Source organism: Oratosquilla oratoria, chromosome 17 (assembly GCF_046742065.1).
Source record: "Oratosquilla oratoria isolate Oo_2021 chromosome 17, ASM4674206v1, whole genome shotgun sequence".
NCBI lineage: Eukaryota > Metazoa > Arthropoda > Malacostraca > Stomatopoda > Squillidae > Oratosquilla > Oratosquilla oratoria.
In genome coordinates, this window is record NC_134793.1 from 34,870,614 (window position 1) to 34,893,014 (window position 22,401).

General features: G+C 36.9%; 1 protein-coding gene across 7 annotated transcripts in view; it reads right to left on the reverse strand.

Moving 5' to 3' along the window:
* Positions 1-21,810, reverse strand: part of LOC143034605 (pyruvate dehydrogenase phosphatase regulatory subunit, mitochondrial-like) — a 40,031-nt gene extending 18,221 nt beyond the window's left edge. For 4 of the 7 annotated variants that reach the window (XM_076200916.1, XM_076200915.1, XM_076200914.1 and 1 more), the window contains exons 1-12: positions 21,732-21,810; positions 20,219-20,400; positions 19,975-20,069; positions 19,706-19,833; positions 19,076-19,179; positions 8,531-8,672; positions 8,289-8,431; positions 6,563-6,645; positions 4,999-5,180; positions 2,531-2,655; positions 2,179-2,375; positions 1,130-1,284 (exon numbers count right to left, since the gene is read on the reverse strand). In XM_076200916.1, the coding sequence (XP_076057031.1) occupies positions 1,130-1,284; positions 2,179-2,375; positions 2,531-2,655; positions 4,999-5,180; positions 6,563-6,645; positions 8,289-8,431; positions 8,531-8,672; positions 19,076-19,179; positions 19,706-19,833; positions 19,975-20,069; positions 20,219-20,350 (1,486 nt within the window). In that variant the 5' untranslated portion in view covers positions 20,351-20,400; positions 21,732-21,810. Of the gene's footprint in view, positions 1-1,129; positions 1,285-2,178; positions 2,376-2,530; positions 2,656-4,998; positions 5,181-6,562; positions 6,646-8,288; positions 8,432-8,530; positions 8,673-19,075; positions 19,180-19,705; positions 19,834-19,974; positions 20,070-20,218; positions 20,401-21,435; positions 21,455-21,543; positions 21,604-21,731 lie in introns of those variants that run through there. The other 3 variants (XM_076200911.1, XM_076200912.1, XM_076200913.1) reach the window with 3 other exon arrangements.
* Between the last annotated feature and the right edge of the window lie 591 nt (positions 21,811-22,401).

Genomic DNA, 22,401 nt, shown 5'->3' on the forward strand with positions numbered 1-22,401 from the left:
CATTACAGGTACAAAAGAATATTAAAAAAAATAAAACAACAACAGATGACGATTCATGATTGACAATGATGATCATTTTACAAACTATATATGCACCATTACTGGTATAAAAGAATATTAAAAAAAATAAAACAACAACAGATGACGATTCATGATTGACAATGATGATTATTTTACAAACTATATATGCACCATTACAAGTATAAAAGATTATTAATTACCATTGCCTCCACTTGACCTATCTAATGAATTTCAAGAAAGTACATTGTATACTTTCCTTTCAACTGAACCTTAAACTCCCATTCAATTAATGGTTACAATTGTCTCAATATTTTCATCTGTTCCATACCTCTTAAAAAAAAATCTTCTACACAACATCAGGTTAGCTTCTTCCACTGCTCCTTGTTCATTTATATCACTAGTCAACAATGATTTTGTCCTATATAAAAATATATCTTCCCCTGATGTACTTGTGCATGATGAATCCAAATATGATTTCAGAATTTCTCTATCAACTGGAGTAGGGTGTTTGATGGTTTGTCTCAAAATAACTATTGTATATGCTGGAGCATTCAGATAGCGTCCACTCCAAAGTTGTAGTTAACTGCCAGTTGTAAATCAGAACTCACTGTGTAAAGAGCATCTTTTCCACTTTGTTGAGTGATTGTGGTTTTGTACATTCAAGTGTTGTACAAATAGACCATCCACCATTATGAAGTATCTTGTACAATCTTTCCTAATATCTACAACAGCCTTCCACCTGCAACACATATTCATACAAGAGCACTTTCAGCTCATCATCCACTCCTGTTCCACCCAATGTGGAGCCAAGAATATCCAGTCAGTGATACTTGGGATAAGATATAAGAGGGAGGGTGGAGAGGTGTGGAGTGTATTCAGGGATGGAATGGGTGGGAATGATTTTATGCCTTTTTCTTTTTGGCTACCTCCCTGGTAAGGGGGGAAATGCCTTGGTATATGTATGTATATGTATGAACTTGAGATAACTGTTATCATTACTATTCTTTAGCATTCCAGACTGATGTTGCTTTCTTATGCTCAATAAAGTTTCCTAAGATATTCTAGGTTTATGATATGTCAACGTAGGAAATCTGAAAACTGAACTTACGTGTATGACTGGTGTCAAAGTAAAGAGGTCTCTCAAATCCCATTCTCGTTCCAAAAACCGCACCCCTTGCTTCCTGTTCACTGTACATAGGAGAACAGCGAAGTTTTCTTGCATATCTGTATTCACACTGGTGAGGGTACAGAATGTCATAATGCCTGAAAAGATAATAATTTACATTCCAAATATTTTTTTACATCCTGCTCTGATTAACAAACAGAATTTTAGGACTATAAAACTAACATTAAAATCTACCAATCTATAAAGGTGTATACATCTCTCCCATACATTCATTGATAAATCAATTGTTGTCGAGTGCGACACTATACATATTTGGTATAACAGTGGTGGGATTAATGCCCATTCATTAATAATATATTGCAGTCAATGGTGGCACTACATATTTACCATTATTTTAATTATAATCCACTTTAGGAGAAATATGGGGACGGAGAGGGGGGGGTTGCCGATTTAATGAAGCGGCCTTGCTTTGGATGTGCTGTGTCTTGCGACACTGCTTCTGACCCAGGGCAGTGGACAAGGTGCAGGGATGACCCGTCATCCAGGAGGTGCTCAGATAAGAGGGAGGGTGGAGGGGTGTGGAGTGTATTCAGGGATGGAATGGGTGGAAATTATTTTATGCCTTTCCCTTTTTGGCTACCTCCCTTGTAAGGGGGAAAAAGCCTTGGTATATGTATGTATGTATGTATCTACAAGAAAGTATTAATAACTTGATTGTCTGACAAGGATGACCCGTCATCCAGGAGGAGCCAAGATAAGGGGGAGGGAAGAGGGTAGAGGGGAGTGGAGTATGTAGGGGGTGGAATGGGTAGGAGTGGTTTTCATGCCTTTGTTTTTTGGCTACCTCCCTTATAAGGGGGAAAAAAGCCTTGGGTATATGTATGTATCTAAGAGAGAGTATTAATATCTTGACTGTCTTACAAGGAATGGGACGTTTCCTTTGTTAAAAGCCAAAAATAAAAGCAGAATCAAAAAGGAATGGGACATTTCCTTTGTTAAAAGCCAAAAATAAAAGCAGAATCAAAACATACCTTCCTACGACTTCTTTAGTGCGTTCCTTCAAATATCTTCTGTTGTTGTGCAAATCAATGAATCTTCTTACATCAAATGGCAACATTGCCATCAGTGGTGTTCCATATATTATCCATTCTGCTATAGCTTTACCAACTCCACCAGCTCCTTGTAAACAATTCCCATTCATGCCAACAGCCACAAAGTAATTGTCAATCTGCATAAAATACAATAAGATAAAATTAAATCACATGAATAAATAAATAATTAATAAATAAATCAATAAATAAGTGAGAAAAATATGAATAAAATAAAACAAAAATTAAACAAAATAGAAATAAATAAATAAACAAAAATAGGTGATGATCTCACCTCAGGAGTTTCTCCAAGAATCCATTTACCATCCGGCGTAAAATTGTCCGGAGCATTTATGAGGGACTGATACTCAATATTCTTCAAGAGAGGTAGACGGTGTTCTGCATCTTCTTTAACTGACTCTGTAATCATATATGAAACCTTAAATTTTATATCTAGCAATATATATTTTTCTTTTTTTATCGATGCAGCCCAAAGGGATTTCTCCCTGTCTTCTTTTCTGCATGAGGAGACGGAGAGGGGAGGTCACTGATTTAATGAAGCAGCCTTGCTGTGGATGTGCTGTGTCTTGTGACACTACTTCTGACCCAGGGCAGTGGACAGGATGCAGGGATGACTCATCATCCAGGAAGAGCCAAGATAAGAATGGGGAAAGAGGGTAGAGGGGTGTGGAGTATGTAGGAGATGGTATGGGTGGGAATGATTTCTATGCCTTTGTTTTTTGGTTACCTCCCTTGTAAGGGCAAAAAAGCTTTTGATATATGTATGTACATATGTATGTTGCAATATTTTTGGAAATAAAAAAATTCCATTGACAAATGCTTTGTTAACCTCTTCAATACGAGTCAAATTCTCGCTCGCAGCATTGGATGCCTAATGTACAATGCATCACACAACTTGCATTATAAAATATAAAGTCACTGCTGTATTACTCATTCTCTTTCCCTCTGAGAGGATCAGGAGAAGAACAGAAGGAGTAATTGGTGAGGAACAGTGTGGGTTTTGGAGAAATAAGACATTCGGGAATGGCTGCTAAGAGGAGATTATATGAAGGAGTGATGTACTGACAGCAATGTATGGGGCAGAAACATGAAACATAAGAGAGGAAGAGGGAAGTTTGAATGTGTTTGAGATGAAATGCCTGAAAAGTATGGTAGGAGTTACTAGTCTGGATAGAGTGAGGAATGAGGTGAGGAGGAGACCAGGGGGTGGAAAAGGAGCTGGGAGATAGGGTTGATGAAAGAGTATTGGGATGGTTTGGACACATGGACAGAATGAGTGGGGAGGGATTAGTGAAAGAGGTGTGGAGGGTGAAAGTGGGGGGGGGTGAGTGTGAGGGGACAACCAAGGATGACATGGATGGATGGGGTAAAAGGGGCATTGGGAAAGAGGGGAGTGTCTGTTGAGGAGTGAAGGGAGGGGACAGAGAGTAGGGGTGAGTGGAGAATAGTTGTATATAGATAATGCTGTGGTGCATGGAAGGGAGTGGGTGGGGGGATGGGGAGGGGGGTGAGGGAGTATGTGTGAATATTTTGACACAACCTGAAGAGATTTCTCCCAGTTTTCTCTTTTTCTGCATGAGGAGACAGAGAGGGGGGTCGCCGATTAAATGAAGAGGCCTTGCTATGGATGTGCTGTGTCTTGCTACATTGCTTCTGACCCAGGGCAGTGGGCAAGATGCAAGGATGACCCATATCATCCAGGAGGAGCCAAGAAAAGAGAAAGAGAGAGTGGTGGTGAATGGGAGTGGAGTATGTGGGGATGAACTGGGTGGGAGTGGATTTATGCCTTTAACTTTGGCTACCTCCCTTGTAAGGGGAAAAAAAGCCATTGGTATATGTATGTAATGGTAGGACAATTTCAAAGATATTCTTACAACACAACATTAATCTACCTCTCTCCTCTGCTAGCTCTTACTATATATACATATATCACAACAAAGTTATGTTGTAGCACATTGGTAAAATAATACTGATAACCCACTTTCGGAGAAGAATAAGCGAAAGTATACAGATATACAGATCTTTATACTTTCGCTTATTCTTCTCCGAAAATGGGTTATCAGTATTATATACATATACATATATATGTATGTACATGTATATATATATATATATATATATATATATATATATATATATATATATATATATGTACATGTATATATATATATATTATGCAGAGTCCCTTTGGAAAAGGATAAACACACGGAGTCCAAGCACTTTCGTGATATATTCACATTATCAAGGAATACACTTTTCTGTATTCCTTGATAATGTGAATATACCACGAAAGTGCTCGGAGTCCATGTGTTTTTCCTCTTCCTAGTGGACTCTGCATATATGTGATTCATGTGTGTGTATATATATATATATATATATATATATATATATATATATATATATATATATATAATATATATATATATATATATATACATATATATATATATATATATATATACCAAAGGCTCTTTTCCCCTTACAAGGAAACCAAAGTCAAAAGGCATAACTCCACTCCCACCCATTCCACTCCCATCCACCATCTCTCCCTTCCTCTCATCTCATCTTACTATAATTCATCATTATCAATTCTTATGGTGGCCTATGTGAGGTTAAAAAAAAGTTTATCTTAAAGCCATTAGTATAAAAAAAAAAAAAAAAAAAAAAAAAAAAACACAAGTGAAAGAACAATATCTCCAACAAGCAAAACCAAAACACTAAGCATGATAATAAAATCCTTACGAAAGTGTTTTTCATCCCCTTGTAAGCGTTCCTTCCAGTCCAATGGGATGCCCTCGTAGAAGACCGGCTTTGCTTGGTGCTCAAAAGCACCAATGATGAACTGCTGTCCTCTTGTCAGACAAAACATATGGGAGTCATAATCTCGAACAACTGGTAATGCATCAAGGGCTTCCATTGTGGGCCTAGAGAAACAAGAAAAATATTGTGTAATTTTACAGTAAGAGTACATCTTCCATGCAGCTTTCTCATTTTGTCATTCCTTTTTTCTTTTAGGCTACCTCCCTTGTAAGGGGGAAAAAGCCTATGGTATATGTATGTAATTCCTTTCAGATACTTTTAGATTCCTTTTAGATACTTGGGTCCAAATGTGGTGGGAAAGAGAGGAGATAGAATGTAGATTGAGAGAAGTGAGTAAATGCCTTGGGGGATTAAAAAGTGTAATGACGAATAGACATTTGGGAATGGATGCTATGAGGAGATTCTATGAAGGAGTGATTGTGCTGACAACACTGTATGGGGCAGAAATATAGAACATAAGAGAGGAAGAGAGAAGGAGTTTAAATGTGTTTGAGATGAAATACCTGAGAAGTATGGTAAAGGTTGGATAGAGTGAGAAATGAGGAGGTGAGGAGGAGACAGCGGATGGAAAGGAAGTTGGAAGATAGGGTTGATGAAAGAGGATTGGGATGGTTTGGACACATGGAAAGATAAGTGAAGAAAGATTTGTAAAAGAGATGTCAAAGGCAGAAGTGGAGGGAGAGAATATGAGGGGGCAACCAAGGATGAGATGGGTGGATGGGGTAAAAGGGGGATTGGGAAACAGGGGAATGACTGTTGAGGAAGGAAGGGAGAAGACAGAAGATATGGGTCAGTGGAGAATGGTTGTGTATGGGTGATACTGTGATGCATGGAAGGGAGTTGGTGGGGGATGGGGGGATGAGGGAGTATGTGTGAATGATATATTGATGCTGCCTGAAGGGCACGATGGGATGGAGAGGAGGGGACTCCGATAAAATTGAGTGGCACTGCTACATTGCTTCTAACCCAGGGCAGTGGGCAAGATGGAGGGATGACCCATCATTCAGGAGCCAAGAAAAGAGGGAGGGAGGGGTGGTGAATGAGAAAGGAATATGTGGGGATGAGATGGGTGGGCATAGATTTATCCCTTTAACTTTCCTTGTAAGGGGTAAAAAGCTGTTGGTATATGTCATTCATTTTTTACTTTATATATAATGACAGAAATAGGGAGTGAATGCCCTTAATCTCTGATTATTTTCACCCTAGTACTGGCAACTCTATCAACACATCAACAATATGATAAATGAAAAAGGAGAAAGATCTAGGAGTATTAATATGAGATAACCTGAATATGGCTTTAATTTACAAATTTTCTTTATATTTAGCCGAATTAATTTCCAAATCAAACATTATAAAAGAAATTCAAGGTACCAGCCTTTGTATACATAGTATATAACCATGGTTTATTCTACATATTTTCTATACAATTAATAAATTTCCATTTTCATTATTATACACAAATCCATAGGAAATTCATGTTACTTACTTTGTGCAAAGATAAAAATGTTCCGCAGGAAAAGCTGGAACTCGGACTTTTGGAGAACTCTTCTCTCCCAGACTTCGTCCCCACTATAACAGAAAATCAAGTATAAATGACTTACTAAATATAAAAGCATTTAGTAAATTACAACAAAGAGATTGGAATATGTATTGCGACACTGCTTCTGACCCAGGGCAATGGACAAGATGCAGGGATAACCCATCATCCTGGAGGTGCCAAGATAAGAGGGAGGGAAGAGGGTGGAGGGGAGGGGAGTGGAGTGTGATAGGGATGGAATGGGTGGGAGTGGTTTTTATGCCTTTGGTTCTTGGCTACCTCCCTTATAAGGGGGAAATAAGCCTTTGGTATATGTATGTACAACAAAGGAACTACACTTGCCTGCCTAAAATTATGAAACCACAGAACCTGAACAAAAATTATTGTTTAATAACACTAAAACAATGCACAGCAGAATGGACCTGTTGTGCATATACCCTTAAGAGATAATACCTTCATATATGACAAAACATAGTTTAACCTGATACCTGCTCAATATGGTTTCGTCAATCATTACTTTGGTGCACAATTTTTCATGATAAAAAATTCTCACAAGAAAGTTCTACTGTTATAAAATTAAAGTTTGCATGGAAAAGTATACGAAAACCAAATATTAGTTAATCATTTGCCTTAGTTCTGGTGTGGTTGTGTAGTGAAGTTGCGCATTTTGTCACTTGAAGGTAGCGGGCAGTGAACGGTGGTCATGCATGGGTGAGCTACAGGTAACTTTTCTGTCATGCATGGGTGAGCTACAGGTAACTTTTCTACTATGTTCATTTTTATACTTTTTCTCACTTTGTTCCTCGCTACTGCAGTTTGAATTGACCATTGCTTTTTTTTTATTTCTTTTCATGGGACAAGACGTACAGGGTTGTGGGTTGCGCAGAAATGACTGACCTGTTCCTTAAATGTCTGATAGGAGAATTAAGGGATGTGTGAGTGGGTATGTTTAGTGTATGGACTCATTTACCTTGTGATGCCAAACTTCATTTTAAGACATACAAAGTGAAACACAGACTACAATGTTTAATAAAAGCTTTCACATATGATGTATGCCACAGTTACACGCTGTTCATCATATGATGTATGTCACAGTTTAAGAGTAAATCATTCTCCAGAACTGCAAACAATTAGTAAATCAATCCATTGCCCCTGGTCTCTTGGGAGACCCTCAGCTTCTGGCTAACAGACAACAGCCACCAGATCTGAAGACCTGGTAACTGCCCCTCGAGGCCATACCTCCTTGTGGAGGTATTGTGTGGCCTTGCAACGGGGTGGTGTTGAGATTGAACTTGGGCCGCTGGGGCCCTGCATAAGTTCTCTATCCTCTCCCAGTCAGCAGAGGTGCCTCTTGTAGATTATGACAAGCTGGCTCTTCCTTTCGGAAAGAACCTGGGCAACAGATCAACTGATCAAACATTCATGCTTGTGAGTGTTCTGAATTGACTGTTTCTTGTTTGCTTTGTTGTGATGTTTTTTGTGTTTAAAGTTAATTTCATGTGTGTCACAAAACTCCCAATATGGTGAAACTTTTCTCTGCATTAGGAATTGTCCATTCAGAGAGACACTTGAACATTCTAGAGAACTGTCTATGGTAAGAAATATCCTTAAAGGTTTCTGTGTGGAAATACATTGTATAAGGACCAGAACCTTGTAGAACATCGATTTTACTTACCATTCCAGCAGCATTGACAAAATATTCACAGTTGATTATGCCCTGTGATGTTTCTATATGTGTAACTTTTGGCGTTACCAATGAATGAGGAACTTCATTTGTAAATAACCGTTGTACTGCACAGTTTTCTACATAGGTGGCACCTGAGAATGTTAAAGGGCATATTAACAGGTAAAATTGCTATCAGAATTCTATATGGATATTTATAATTTGAACATCTCAATGTATTTTCGATACTCTACCCTGTGCAGCTGCAAGATGAGCTAATGTTTGGCAGACACTTGCAGGATTTGCCACAGCATCATCGGGAACCCAGACTCCACCTTCTAAGTCACCCGAGTAGAGGTAAGGATGCATGCGCAATATTTCATGCCGATCCAACCACTAACGGAAAAGAAAACAGTCAGCATTATTCCATGTAAATTCAAATACTAGTTGAATCATCAAAGATACAGTATTCAAGTTCAATAACCATTTAATTCTTTGGTAACAGCACTAACTGAAAACTGATAAACTCAAACTTTCATTATCTTTTGTTCTGCATGAGTATTTGCCTGAGTTCTGTGAAGAAATGAGTATAGAGCATGCAACCCACACACAAACTTGAACTTGCACACCATTTGCAGGTGGTACCATATCCCTTTTGCTTTTGTGAGATGCAGGGATGACCGGTCATCCAGGACAAGCCAAGTATAGAGGGAGGAAGGGAGGGGTGGTGAATGGGAGTAGAGTGGGTGGGGATGAAAAGGGTGGTGGTGGTATTATGCCTTTGGACTTTGGCTACCTCCCTTGTAAGGAGGGGGAAACAGTCCTTGGTATGTATGTGTGTATTTGTGTGTGTGTGTGTGTGTGTGTGTATATATAGGGGAGTGGAATATATAGGAAATGGAATGGGTGGGAGTGGTTTCTATGCCTTTTTCTTTTTGGCTAATCCCCATGTAGGGGGAAAAAGCCTTTGGTGTATGTATGTATATATGTATGTATACATATATGTGTATTTACCTAGTTGTACTTAGTTGTATTTTACGGGAAGGGGAGCTATGCTCGCGATGTCCCGTCTTCATATGTCATTTTATCTAAACTATTTTTAAATTCATGTATTGTTTTTGCACACACCACTTTCTCATCTAACTTGTTCCAACTGTCTATTGCTCTGTGAGGAAAGCTGTTCTTTTTCAAATCTCTTCTATAGTTGTCTTTTTTTATTTTCTTTCCGTGTCCTCTTGTATTTCTGTCATCCCATTTTATCAGATTCTCTCTATCAGTAATTTCTATGCCTTTCATGATTCTGTAAATAGCTATCAAATCTCCTCTCTCTCTTCTTTGCTCTAGTGTCTGTAGTTTAAGTTTTTGTAGTCTCTCTTCATATGATAGTTTTGAGAGTGTTGGTGCCAGTTTAGTAATTGCTCTTTGTATTCTTTCAAGTTTTTTTATACATTTTTTTGTACTTGGTGACCATATCGTTGCTGCATATTCCAATCTTGGTCTTATCAGGGTGACTAGGATTTTCCTCACCATTTCTTCATCCAGGTATGTAAATGCCACTTTGATTGTTCTTATTAAATTATAAGTTTCTCCAAAAATCTTATTTATATGTTTCTCAGGTGACATATTATTCATAACAATGACTCCCAGGTCCCTCTCATTTTCTACTCTTTTTATTCCTTCTTCTCCCAAATTATATGATCCTGTTATTCTGTTTTTGCTTTTTCCAAATTCCATTATACTACACTTTTTTGTATTGAACTCCATCTCCCACTTCCTACTCCATTCTTGTACTTTATTTAGATCTCTCTGTAGTGATTCACAATCTTCTTCAGTTTTCACTCTTTTCAGTAATTTTGCATCATCTGCAAAGAAGCTCATATAGCTTTCAATTCCTTCATCCATATCATTAATATATATAGCAAACATTATTGGGGCCAGAACTGTTCCCTGCGGGACACCGCTTATTACTTCATTCCATTTTGAGTGCTGATCTCTTATCACTACTCGCATTTTTCTTTCTTGCAAAAAGTCTTCCATCCAATTTAGCAATTTACCTTGTATTCCTCCTTCATATTCTAATTTCTTAAGCAACTTCTTATGTGGTACTTTGTCAAAAGCTTTTTTTAGGTCTAGAAATGCACAATCAGCCCATCCATCTCTTTCTTGTATTATATCTATTAGCCTTGAATAGAAACATATTAAATTGGTGACGCATGATCGTCCTTGTCTGAATCCAAATTGCCTTGGATTTAGTACGTTGTTTTTTTCCAAGTATTTTACCCATCTACTTTTGATAATTCTTTCACATATTTTTGCTATTGTACTTGTTAGAGAGACTGGTCTATAGTTGGTAGGTTCTTCTTTATTTCCTCCTTTATATATAGGTACTATATTTGCTTTTTTCCAATCTTCTGGAACTTTTCCTTCTTTTAAGGAACTGCTTATTATGCTATGTATTTTGTCTGCCAGTTCATTCCTACATTCTTTCAGAATCCAGTTTGCTATTTCATCTGGCCCATGCGATTTTCTGACATCAAGATTACTCAAGTGTGTCAATATTTCATTCTTCGTTACTTCTATTTCTTCCATAGGGGGGACTTTTTCCTTCCACTCAATCTCTTCAGGTTGTATATTTTCCCTTGTAAACACTGATTTAAAATGTTTGTTCATAATTTCTGCCATTTCCATTTCCTCAGTGTATTCAACTCCCCCTTGTCTTAATTTCTCCAAGTCTTGTTTGTTTTTCAGTTTATTGTTTACAAATCTGTAGAATAGTTTTGGTTGATCTTTACACTTTTCTATAACATCTTTTTCATATTTTCTTTTTTCCTCTCTGCACTTTTGTACATATTCATTTCTATAACCAGTATATATTTTCCATTTTTCAGGTCTTCTGTCTTTTTTCCATCCGGTCCAGGCTTTGTCTCTTTTGTCTTTTAACTCCCTACAACTTTTGTTGTACCAGCATTTTACATATTCTTTTTCTTGTTTTTGTCTTGGGACATACTTTTCCACTCCTTCTTTGTAAATTTTTGTCAAAATATTCCATTTCTCTTCCACTGATGTTTCTTCTTTGTATATTTCTTCCCAGTTTTCTTGTTGGAAGAATTCTCTTATTTTATCAAAGTTTGTTTTGTCATACATCATTCTTCCTTTTCTATATTGTTCATTTCTTTTCATATATTTTTCTTCATTAAGTTCCAGTTCAATCAATATGTGGTCACTTTTACCTATTGGTGTTTTATATTCAATCTTGTCCACTATTCTAGGTTCAGATGTAATTATTAAGTCTAGCCTCGATGGTTCTTCTTCATTTCTATACCTAGTGTTCTCTTGTATCCATTGTGTCATTGAATGGTCAGTAATCATCTCAAGTAGAGCATTTCCCCATGAGTCATCACCACTCTTTACTGTCATTTCTTCCCAGCAGATTTCTTTGCAATTAAAGTCGCCCATCATAACTATTCTTCCTCCGTCTTCCATTATTTTAGTTAATGCTATCTTTGTGTCCTCTAACATACTTTTATATTCATTCTCCTCCCATGAGGCTGTTTTCGGAGGCACATAGTTGATCACAAATTTTCTGCTCTTCTTATCTCGGTCTTCCACTTCTATCATAATCATCTCTACTGTATTCTTTCCATATATGACACCTTTCACGTTTATATCCTTCTTTGTCAGGAACATAACTCCACCCCCTTGTTTTTTCTCTCTGTTTCTAATCCAATAATTGTATGTATCATGTCCTACACTGTTGGGTGGTAGTGGGCCTTTTAATTTTGTTTCTACAATTCCCATTATGTCCGGTTCTTTTTCTTTCAAATAATCATTCAGTTCATTCAATCCTGTTATCAATCCATCTATATTTGTGTAAGACACTCTTAGTTTTCTGCCACTTCCATTGTGTTCTCTGTTTCCCTTATGTTTTTCTTTAGTATGTCGAACTGCTTTATTTTCATGTTCACTACTCTCCAATAGAATCTCTCTTTCTCTGACTCCGTTCTTTCCTCGTTTTTTGCCTTAGCTTCAATTCTTTTCTGCTTTTCTGCCTCTCTTTCCTCCTTATTCATTTCTCTTTTTATCCATACCTTTTTATATTGATCATTTGTTGCTAGTTTCCCTGTCTTGGATAGAATTTTCTCTGCCGTTGTTTGTGACCTGAATTTAATCTTAATTGGTCTGGTCTTCTCTGTACTATATTTTCCGAGTCTGAATTTTTCCTCAATTTCCTTTATAATTTCTGGTTCATCTTCCTGGACTAATTTTAATAAACTGCTTACCCTTTCATTTTCCTCCTTGATTCTTGCGGTTCTATCTGGGTTATGTTTCTCTTCCATTCCTAATATAATTATACATTTCTTTTTGTCAGCTAATTCTCTTACTATATTCTCCTTCTGTCTCATCACTTTAATAACTGAGTCTTCATTATGTTCTTTCAATTGCTGTTTGACTATGTCAGTGAATGAAACCTTATTCCCTTCTTGAGTTATTCTCCAATTTTTAGCTTCTGTAGCTATTTTCTCACTGTTTTCATTACTATTCTTCTTCAATTTCTCATTCTCCTCCTTTACATTTCCTAACTGTCTTTTTAGGTCCTCTACTTCTTCAGTTAAGTTTCTGTTAGCCTTCTCTAGTTGTTCCAATCTTTCAATTCTTTGGAGAATGGAGCCTACATTACCTAACTTACGTTCCAAGTCCTCGATCACCTTATCAACTCTCTCCTCTAGTCTTATCAGTCTGGGGGGGGTTGTGTCCCCCCCACCCTCTTTAAATCCCTGGAACATATTCTCGTCACTTTCTACTGTATTTCTCCTCTCTATACTTCTAATCTTTACATTTTTATTTGCCATTTCGTCATCCGGTGGTCGTTTCATGTTGACCTTCCGCCCGTCTGCCTGGGCCAAGTCCTCCACATCCTCATTACCTTCCATTTCCCCAGTAATCCCTCCCCCTCTCCTCTTTCCTTACTTTCCCACTACCTCACGAGCAATTCCCCCCCCCTGCAAATACAAAAAGGCACTTCTCTTTGCGTTGGTATCCTCAATCTGCACTTTTCTTCAGAGCGTTCGTCAAGCCGTCCGTTCGTTGAAAGTGTGTGTGTGTGTGTGTGTGTGTGTGTGTATTTACCTAGTTGTATTTACCTAGTTGTATTTTACGGGAAGGGGAGCTATGCTCGTGGGGTCCCGTCTTCATATCTCATTTTATCTAAACTATTTTTAAATTCATGTATTGTTTTTGCACACACCACTTTCTCATCTAACTTGTTCCAACTGTCTATTGCTCTGTGAGGAAAGCTGTTCTTTTTAAAATCTCTTCTATAGCTGTCTTTTTTTATTTTCTTTCCGTGTCCTCTTGTATTTCTGTCATCCCATTTTATCAGATTCTCTCTATCAGTAATTTCTATGCCTTTCATGATTCTGTAAATAGCTATCAAATCTCCTCTCTCTCTTCTTTGCTCTAGTGTCTGTAGTTTAAGTTTTTGTAGTCTCTCTTCATATGATAGTTTTGAGAGTGTTGGTGCCAGTTTTGTAATTGCTCTTTGTATCCTTTCAAGTTTTTTTATACATTTTTTTGTACTTGGTGACCATATCGTTGCTGCATATTCCAATCTTGGTCTTATCAGGGTGATTAGGATTTTCCTCACCATTTCTTCATCCAGGTATGTAAATGCCACTTTGATTGTTCTTATTAAATTATAAGTTTCTCCAAAAATCTTATTTATATGTTTCTCAGGTGACATATTATTCATAACAATGACTCCCAGGTCCTTCTCATTTTCTACTTTTTTTATTCCTTCTTCTCCCAAATTATATGATCCTGCTATTCTGTTTTTGCTTTTTCCAAATTCCATTATACTACACTTTTTTGTATTGAACTCCATCTCCCACTTCCTACTCCATTCTTGTACTTTATTTAGATCCCTCTGTAGTGATTCACAATCTTCTTCAGTTTTCACTCTTTTCAGTAGTTTTGCATCATCTGCAAAGAAGCTCATATAGCTTTCAATTCCTTCATCCATATCATTAATATATATAGCAAACATTATTGGGGCCAGAACTGTTCCCTGCGGGACACCGCTTATTACTTCATTCCATTTTGAGTGCTGATCTCTTATCACTACTCTCATTTTTCTTTCTTGCAAAAAGTCTTCCATCCAATTTAGCAATTTACCTTGTATTCCTCCTTCATATTCTAATTTCTTAAGCAACTTCTTATGTGGTACTTTGTCAAAAGCTTTTTTTAGGTCTAGAAATGCACAATCAGCCCATCCATCTCTTTCTTGTATTATATCTATTAGCCTTGAATAGAAACATATTAAATTGGTGACGCATGACCGACCTTGTCTGAATCCAAATTGCCTTGGATTTAGTACGTTGTTTTTTTCCAAGTATTTTACCCATCTACTTTTGATAATTCTTTCACAAATTTTTGCTATTGTACTTGTTAGAGAGACTGGTCTATAATTGGTAGGTTCTTCTTTATTTCCTCCTTTATATATAGGTACTATATTTGCTTTTTTCCAATCTTCTGGAACTTTTCCTTCTTTTAAGGAACTGCTTATTATGCTATGTATTTTGTCTGCCAGTTCATTCCTGCATTCTTTCAGAATCCAGTTTGCTATTTCATCTGGCCCATGCGATTTTCTGACATCAAAATTACCCAAGTGTGTCAATATTTCATTCTTTGTTACTTCTATTTCTTCCATAGGGGGGACTTTTTCTTTCCACTCAATCTCTTCAGGTTGTATATTTTCCCTTGTAAACACTGATTTAAAATGTTTGTTCATAATTTCTGCCATTTCCATTTCCTCAGTGTATTCAACTCCTCCTTGTCTCAATTTCTCCAAGTCTTGTTTGTTTTTCAGTTTATTGTTTACAAATCTGTAGAATAGTTTTGGTTGATCTTTACACTTTTCTATAACATCTTTTTCATATTTTCTTTTTTCTCTCTCTGCACTTTTGTACATATTCATTTCTATAACCAGTATATATTTTCCATTTTTCAGGTCTTCTGTCTTTTTTCCATCTGGTCCAGGCTTTGTCTCTTTTGTCTTTTAACTCCCTACAACTTTTGTTGTACCAGCATTTTACATATTCTTTTTCTTGTTTTTGTCTTGGGACATACTTTTCCACTCCTTTTTTGTAAATTTTTGTCAAAATATTCCATTTCTCTTCCACTGATGTTTCTTCTTTGTATATTTCTTCCCAGTTTTCTTGTTGGAAGAATTCTCTTATTTTATCAAAGTTTGTTTTGTCATACATCATTCTTCCTTTTCTATATTGTTCATTTCTTTTCATATATTTTTCTTCATTAAGTTCCAGTTCAATCAATATGTGGTCACTTTTACCTATTGGTGTTTTATATTCAATCTTGTCCACTATTCTAGGTTCAGATGTAATTATTAAGTCTAGCCTCGATGGTTCTTCTTCATTTCTATACCTAGTGTTCTCTTGTATCCATTGTGTCATTGAATGGTCAGTAATCATCTCAAGTAGAGCATTTCCCCATGAGTCATCACCACTCTTTACTGTCATTTCTTCCCAGCAGATTTCTTTGCAATTAAAGTCGCCCATCATAACTATTCTTCCTCCGTCTTCCATTATTTTAGTTAATGCTATCTTTGTGTCCTCTAACATACTTTTATGTTCATTCTCCTCCCATGAGGCTGTTTTCGGAGGCACATAGTTGATCACAAATTTTCTGCTCTTCTTATCTCGGTCTTCCACTTCTATCATAATCATCTCTACTGTATTCTTTCCATATATGACACCTTTCACGTTTATATCCTTCTTTGTCAGGAACATAACTCCACCCCCTTGTTTTTTCTCTCTGTTTCTAATCCAATAATTGTATGTATCATGTCCTACACTGTTGGGTGGTAGTGGGCCTTTTAATTTTGTTTCTACAATTCCCATTATGTCCGGTTCTTTTTCTTTCAAATAATCATTCAGTTCATTCAATCCTGTTATCAATCCATCTATATTTGTGTAAGACACTCTTAGTTTTCTGCCACTTCCATTGTGTTCTCTGTTTCCCTTATGTTTTTCTTTAGTATGTCGAACTGCTTTATTTTCATGTTCACTACTCTCCAATAGAATCTCTCTTTCTCTGACTCCGTTCTTTCCTCGTTTTTTGCCTTAGCTTCAATTCTTTTCTGCTTTTCTGCCTCTCTTTCCTCCTTATTCATTTCTCTTTTTATCCATACCTTTTTATATTGATCATTTGTTTCTAGTTTCCCTGTCTTGGATAGAATTTTCTCTGCCGTTGTTTGTGACCTGAATTTAATCTTAATTGGTCTGGTCTTATCTGTACTATATTTTCCGAGTCTGAATTTTTCCTCAATTTCCTTTATAATTTCTGGTTCATCTTCCTGGACTAATTTTAATAAACTGCTTACCCTTTCATTTTCCTCCTTGATTCTTGCGGTTCTATCTGGGTTATGTTTCTCTTCCATTCCTAATATAATTATACATTTCTTTTTGTCAGCTAATTCTCTTACTATATTCTCCTTCTGTCTCATCACTTTAATAACTGAGTCTTCATTATGTTCTTTCAATTGCTGTTTGACTATGTCAGTGAATGAAACCTTATTCCCTTCTTGAGTTATTCTCCAATTTTTAGCTTCTGTAGCTATTTTCTCACTGTTTTCATTACTATTCTTCTTCAATTTCTCATTCTCCTCCTTTACATTTCCTAACTGTCTTTTTAGGTCCTCTACTTCTTCAGTTAAGTTTCTGTTAGCCTTCTCTAGTTGTTCCAATCTTTCAATTCTTTGGAGAATGGAGCCTACATTACCTAACTTACGTTCCAAGTCCTCGATCACCTTATCAACTCTCTCCTCTAGTCTTATCAGTCGGGGGGGGGGGGGGGTTGTGTCCCCCCCACCCTCTTTAAATCCCTGGAACATATTCTCGTCACTTTCTACTGTATTTCTCCTCTCTATACTTCTAATCTTTACATTTTTATTTGCCATTTCGTCATCCGGTGGTCGTTTCATGTTGACCTTCCGCCCGTCTGCCTGGGCCAAGTCCTCCACATCCTCATTACCTTCCATTTCCCCAGTAATCCCTCCCCCTCTCCTCTTTCCTTACTTTCCCACTACCTCACGAGCAATTCCCCCCCCCCTGCAAATACAAAAAGGCACTTCTCTTTGCGTTGGTATCCACAATCTGCACTTTTCTTCAGAGCGTTCGTCAAGCCGTCCGTTCGTTGAAAGTGTGTGTGTGTGTGTGTGTGTGTGTGTGTGTGTGCGTGCGTGCGTGCGTGTGTGTGTGTGTGTGTGTGTGTGTGTGTGTGTGTGTGTGTATATATATATCCCCATGATAAAAAAAAATTATGGTAAGTACTTCCAGAGCTTAGTAACAACTGCTGATTAGTTTCAATGGCTAGAAACCTTCAACCACTGAGTCCTCAGGCTCTACCACCAGTTAATAATAGCAGTAGGATGGGTAAATGCAGTACTCCCAAGACACAAGAAGCACACTAGTTCACTTACTTCCAGGTCACCAAACAGCATTAAAGCAATACTAATAAAAAACTGATCTAGAAAAATAACCATGTCCCACATGCAGCACCACACAGAAGACACAGAACATGTCATCTTATCTGAATAGAATCACCAGTGACGGTGTAGTCAATCAAATAATTCCGACTGTTGTCCCCGGATTCGAACCAAGGCTTGCGAGATTATGAAGCCAACGCTTTTACCACCAATAGCCTAGTGGTAAAAGCATGGGCTTCATAACCTCGCAAGCCTTGGTTCAAATCCGGGAACGTCAGTCGGAATTATTTGATGTCATCTTGTATTGTCCAACACTCACGCAATACAGAAGTTCTTCTCAGTGATTTAGGAACTAACCCAGTGCCCATGGCCACCTTAGGACTACAGGTCCCTTGCCTGAATGGATCATGGTGACTACAACTTGACTGAGACTGAGTGCTGACTAGGTTCCAAAGCCAATCTCACAAGGTAGAAGATAGTTTTTTAATCTTAAGTACATACATACACCAAGAACACAACTAACACCACAGTCAGACAAAAGAAAGAGTTGAGTAAGTGAAACTATATATTTCAATTGCTAACTGCAATCCTCTACAGTAGTGAAGAGGTATTGCAGTTAGCAATCGAAATATATAGTTTCACTTACTGAAATCTTTCTTCCGTCCGACTGTGGTGTTAGTTGTGATTTACAAATGTGTTATTATATTTCTCAACAGTGATACACTAAGAGGTTTATTTCCCCTTTATAAGGAAGACGGCCTTTTCTGTATGAGGGGACAGAGAGGGGGGGGGGGTTTTCGCCGAATTAATGAAGCCACCTTGCTGTGGATGTGCTGTGTTTTGTAACACTGCTTTTGACCAAGGGCAGTGGACAAGATGTAGGGATGACCTATCATCCATGACGTGCCAAGATAAGAGGGAGGGAAGAGGGTAGAGGGGAGTGGAGTATGTAGGGGATGGAATGGGTGGGAGTATTTTCTATGCCTTTGACTTTTGGCTACCTCTCGTGTAAAGGGGAAAAAAGCCTTTGGTATATGTATGTATGTATGTATGTATATAATAAACCTAATCAAAAGTAGAAACTTTGCAGGAAGAGAAGGAAAAGGGTAACATATGTAAAAATTATGTAAACTAAAAAGGGGACAAGTAAAGCACAGAATTGATACTGAAGAAGTTGGCATGAAGAGGGAAGTATATGAGGAGAAATAATGGACGAGCTTCAACAGCTGTTCTGATACTAGCAGTAGAAGAATGTGCAAAGCATATCATCTTTGATTCTCATCAAATATACATCTACCTCGCAGTCAAGACCAGCAGCTCTGGTGTATGCAATCCTTCTCTTAAGGCTGACAGCTCTCTCTCTGGTTCGAGCCAAATTTAAACTGCCACATCTCCTGAATCCTGCAGAGGAACAAGGAAACAAAAAAATTCATATGTACAAAACAAGGAAACAAAATAATTTGTATGTACAAAACAAGGAAACAAAATAATCTATGCATACAAAACAAGGAAACAAAATAATTTATATGTACAATCTTGGATGCAAGTACTTTTCTCCATTTCATAAATGATACCCCTTTAGTTATCATAATGTTACTGTGTAGATAGGGTACTGTGGAACATTGATTGTCCATATCCATGTTACACATAGAGTGACTGGTCTTGAGGTTTTAAGACTTTATCTTATTTACACCTGTAGCACTGTACTGTATAGTCCTCCTCATCCTCTTCATAGTTATCATCATTATAAAATTTCTTGATAAAAATTAAATTATCCTACATCCATGATGATGTAATCCTCTTAAGATGATAACTATGAAGAGATGTTTTACTCTCATGACAACAGATAAGACATTGAAGTTAAATTCCACTAGTCACTGGGCCCAAAACTATATTAGAAAAAGCATTAGTAATTGGTAATACATACCCAATTGATGACCTTTCTGTTCTAAGCCTTTTATTAAGTTCACTGAGTGAGTTATAATTTGTCTTTCTAATATTGGCTTGAAAAGTCCCAAAACACCAGATCCATTATGAGACGTTCCTGATCCAATTCTGTAAACGATCATTTTGTTATAAAATTGTCAATTAAAGATCTTATAATGAACAATTTGCTCATGTGAAGGTTATAGTTTGGTGCTGATAATTAGCAAAAAACAGTATTAAAATATACCAATAGCCAAGTGTAACACTTACGTTGCCTGATCCAAGACAACAACATCTTTCCAGCCTTCTAGTGTTAGATGGTAGGCAATGCTGTTCCCTACTACACCACCCCCGCATATAACAACCTTTACAAAAAGACATCAAATGTTAGTTTACTTCGACTTAGTGACTGGGAAAGTGAAAAATTATTTATCACATTTTTTTTCTATGAACTATATTAATCATATTATTACAAGAACATGTAATTAATGAATACCACATCATATTCGTTTACCTGTGCTTGAGAGGGAATAGTTGCAGCGGAATGATATTGATGTTTGCCCACAGTTTTTCCGTGTAATTCAAAAGGTAAAAGGTGAGTGGTGCACCAGTATGAACAAGGATGCCAAACTCTTCTCGACAACATTTTGACAAAAGTTTCTCCTTTACTTATTGGAAAAAAACATGATGCTCAACCTAGAAAAGTTAATTTAGATTTTCAAAGCACAGTTTGCACTGAGAAGCAACAAAATGTTAGTAATACCTACATTTATTACATTACCTCATACTTTTATAAAAATGAATACCTGTATATATAAATAATGCATGAATTAATAATACATAATTTTCTTTTAACTATTATAAACTATATTAATGCATACTGCCTGAGAGAAGATTGTAAAGCTAATGACTAAGAATGTTGGCACTGTTATGATATTCAAGATAATAATTACAGCCTGCACCACACTAATCATCCTTACAAAAACACATTCATACTCTGATCACAAAACAAGCAATACAAGACCTACCACCAAACTCCCTATGCCATCAAACCACTCGATATTAACCTCACAGAAAAATCCATCCCAAGATAAATAAGAACCACACTAGTGTGACTAAAATATGGTCACTATCCAGTACAAAAACACTTTTCTTTTTCATTTGAAAATTTTAATTTTCTCTATAGAATGGTTATATTAGATTACGTTAGGTTTGGTTAGGTTACCGTTAGGATATGTTAGGTTTGGTGAGGTTAGAATAGGTTACAAGCTATTGGACAACATAAGTTTCATGTTAAATATCTGTGCTTATATGATTCTGGAATTTTACCTAGGCCTGGTCATAGAAACAAAATGCTCCAGAGTCAACCATCACTCAGAAGACATAAAATAGCAAATCCTATATTCCACCATCTAAGCCATACCCAGACAACTTATCCAGTTATCTGAGGGCTGTGGATCTGATGCAACAGATTGCGTGATTGAAACTTTATATATTTGACACACACAAAAATCAAATTAATAATATACATTCACAACATTTAAAGGGACAAGCCCCCTGTTTCGAGTAGGTTGATGATACGAGGTTAGGTTGGGATAGGGTAATTCATTACTTTTTACTCATAATCCACTTCAAATCCTGAATAAATAATAGCAACATGTTTTCAACTAATTATATTGGGATACAGAAAAACATTTTCATGACTGGGTTTCCTAATTAATATTTAAATACCTTGCCATAATACTTATATATTATCACAACTAATCAAAATATACACTTCGATTTGGATAAAGTTAACGAACAATGACGTTACAAATGTATTTATTGAATTATAATCACTTTACGTACTACGACTCCAATTCAAGGTGAGATCAGGACTCAGGAACGCCTTATTAGTATCTAGTATAAGAAAATAAAACATTGTTTCATGAACAAATCTATGTTTGGTAAAATCATTCTAGTAAATAAATGGAAACAATACTATTGAATTCTAGTACATGAAAAATATAAGAAGAATGTTTACAGACCGTCAACCACAATTATACGAAAAGATGTGACGTGCAAGGCGTGAAGTCATTCGAAACAATCGTGTTAAGTTGTTAACGTTGCACCCAAATATATGAGTAATCGTCCGTGTGAAACGTTATGTATGCTATGACTTATTTTGTTGTTTAGTATTTTATTAATGTGTAGTTGAATGGCTATGATTAGCTTTAAGATACTGCTGGACAATTGTGGATAATAACTATTAAGAAAACTGTTGTAATAAAATGTCAGTAACAAGAACTTAAAAGGGCATAGAAGTGGCAAGATAATTTTCTTGTACAGAGTAAGAAATAGTAAATTGAGAAATAAAATTAACATCTATCTATATACCAAGCGCATTTTCCTCCTAATAAGAGAGGTAGCCATCCAAGGCGCGCACACACACATTCATTACCCATTCGTTCCATTCTCATTTTGGCTCCTCGTGGATGAAAGAGCACCCCTATCTCCTCACTGACCGGATCAGAAACAATGCAGCAAGACACACCACATCCAAGGCAGGGCAGCTTCGTTTATACGGCGACCCTCTATCATCCCCTCACGCGAAAAATAAAGATGGGGAGAAATCCCATCGTACTGCGTCAAAATATAATCTATGCACAACCAAATCTCCATTTACCCCTATTCCCTGCCTCTCCCTTTCCTGCTCAA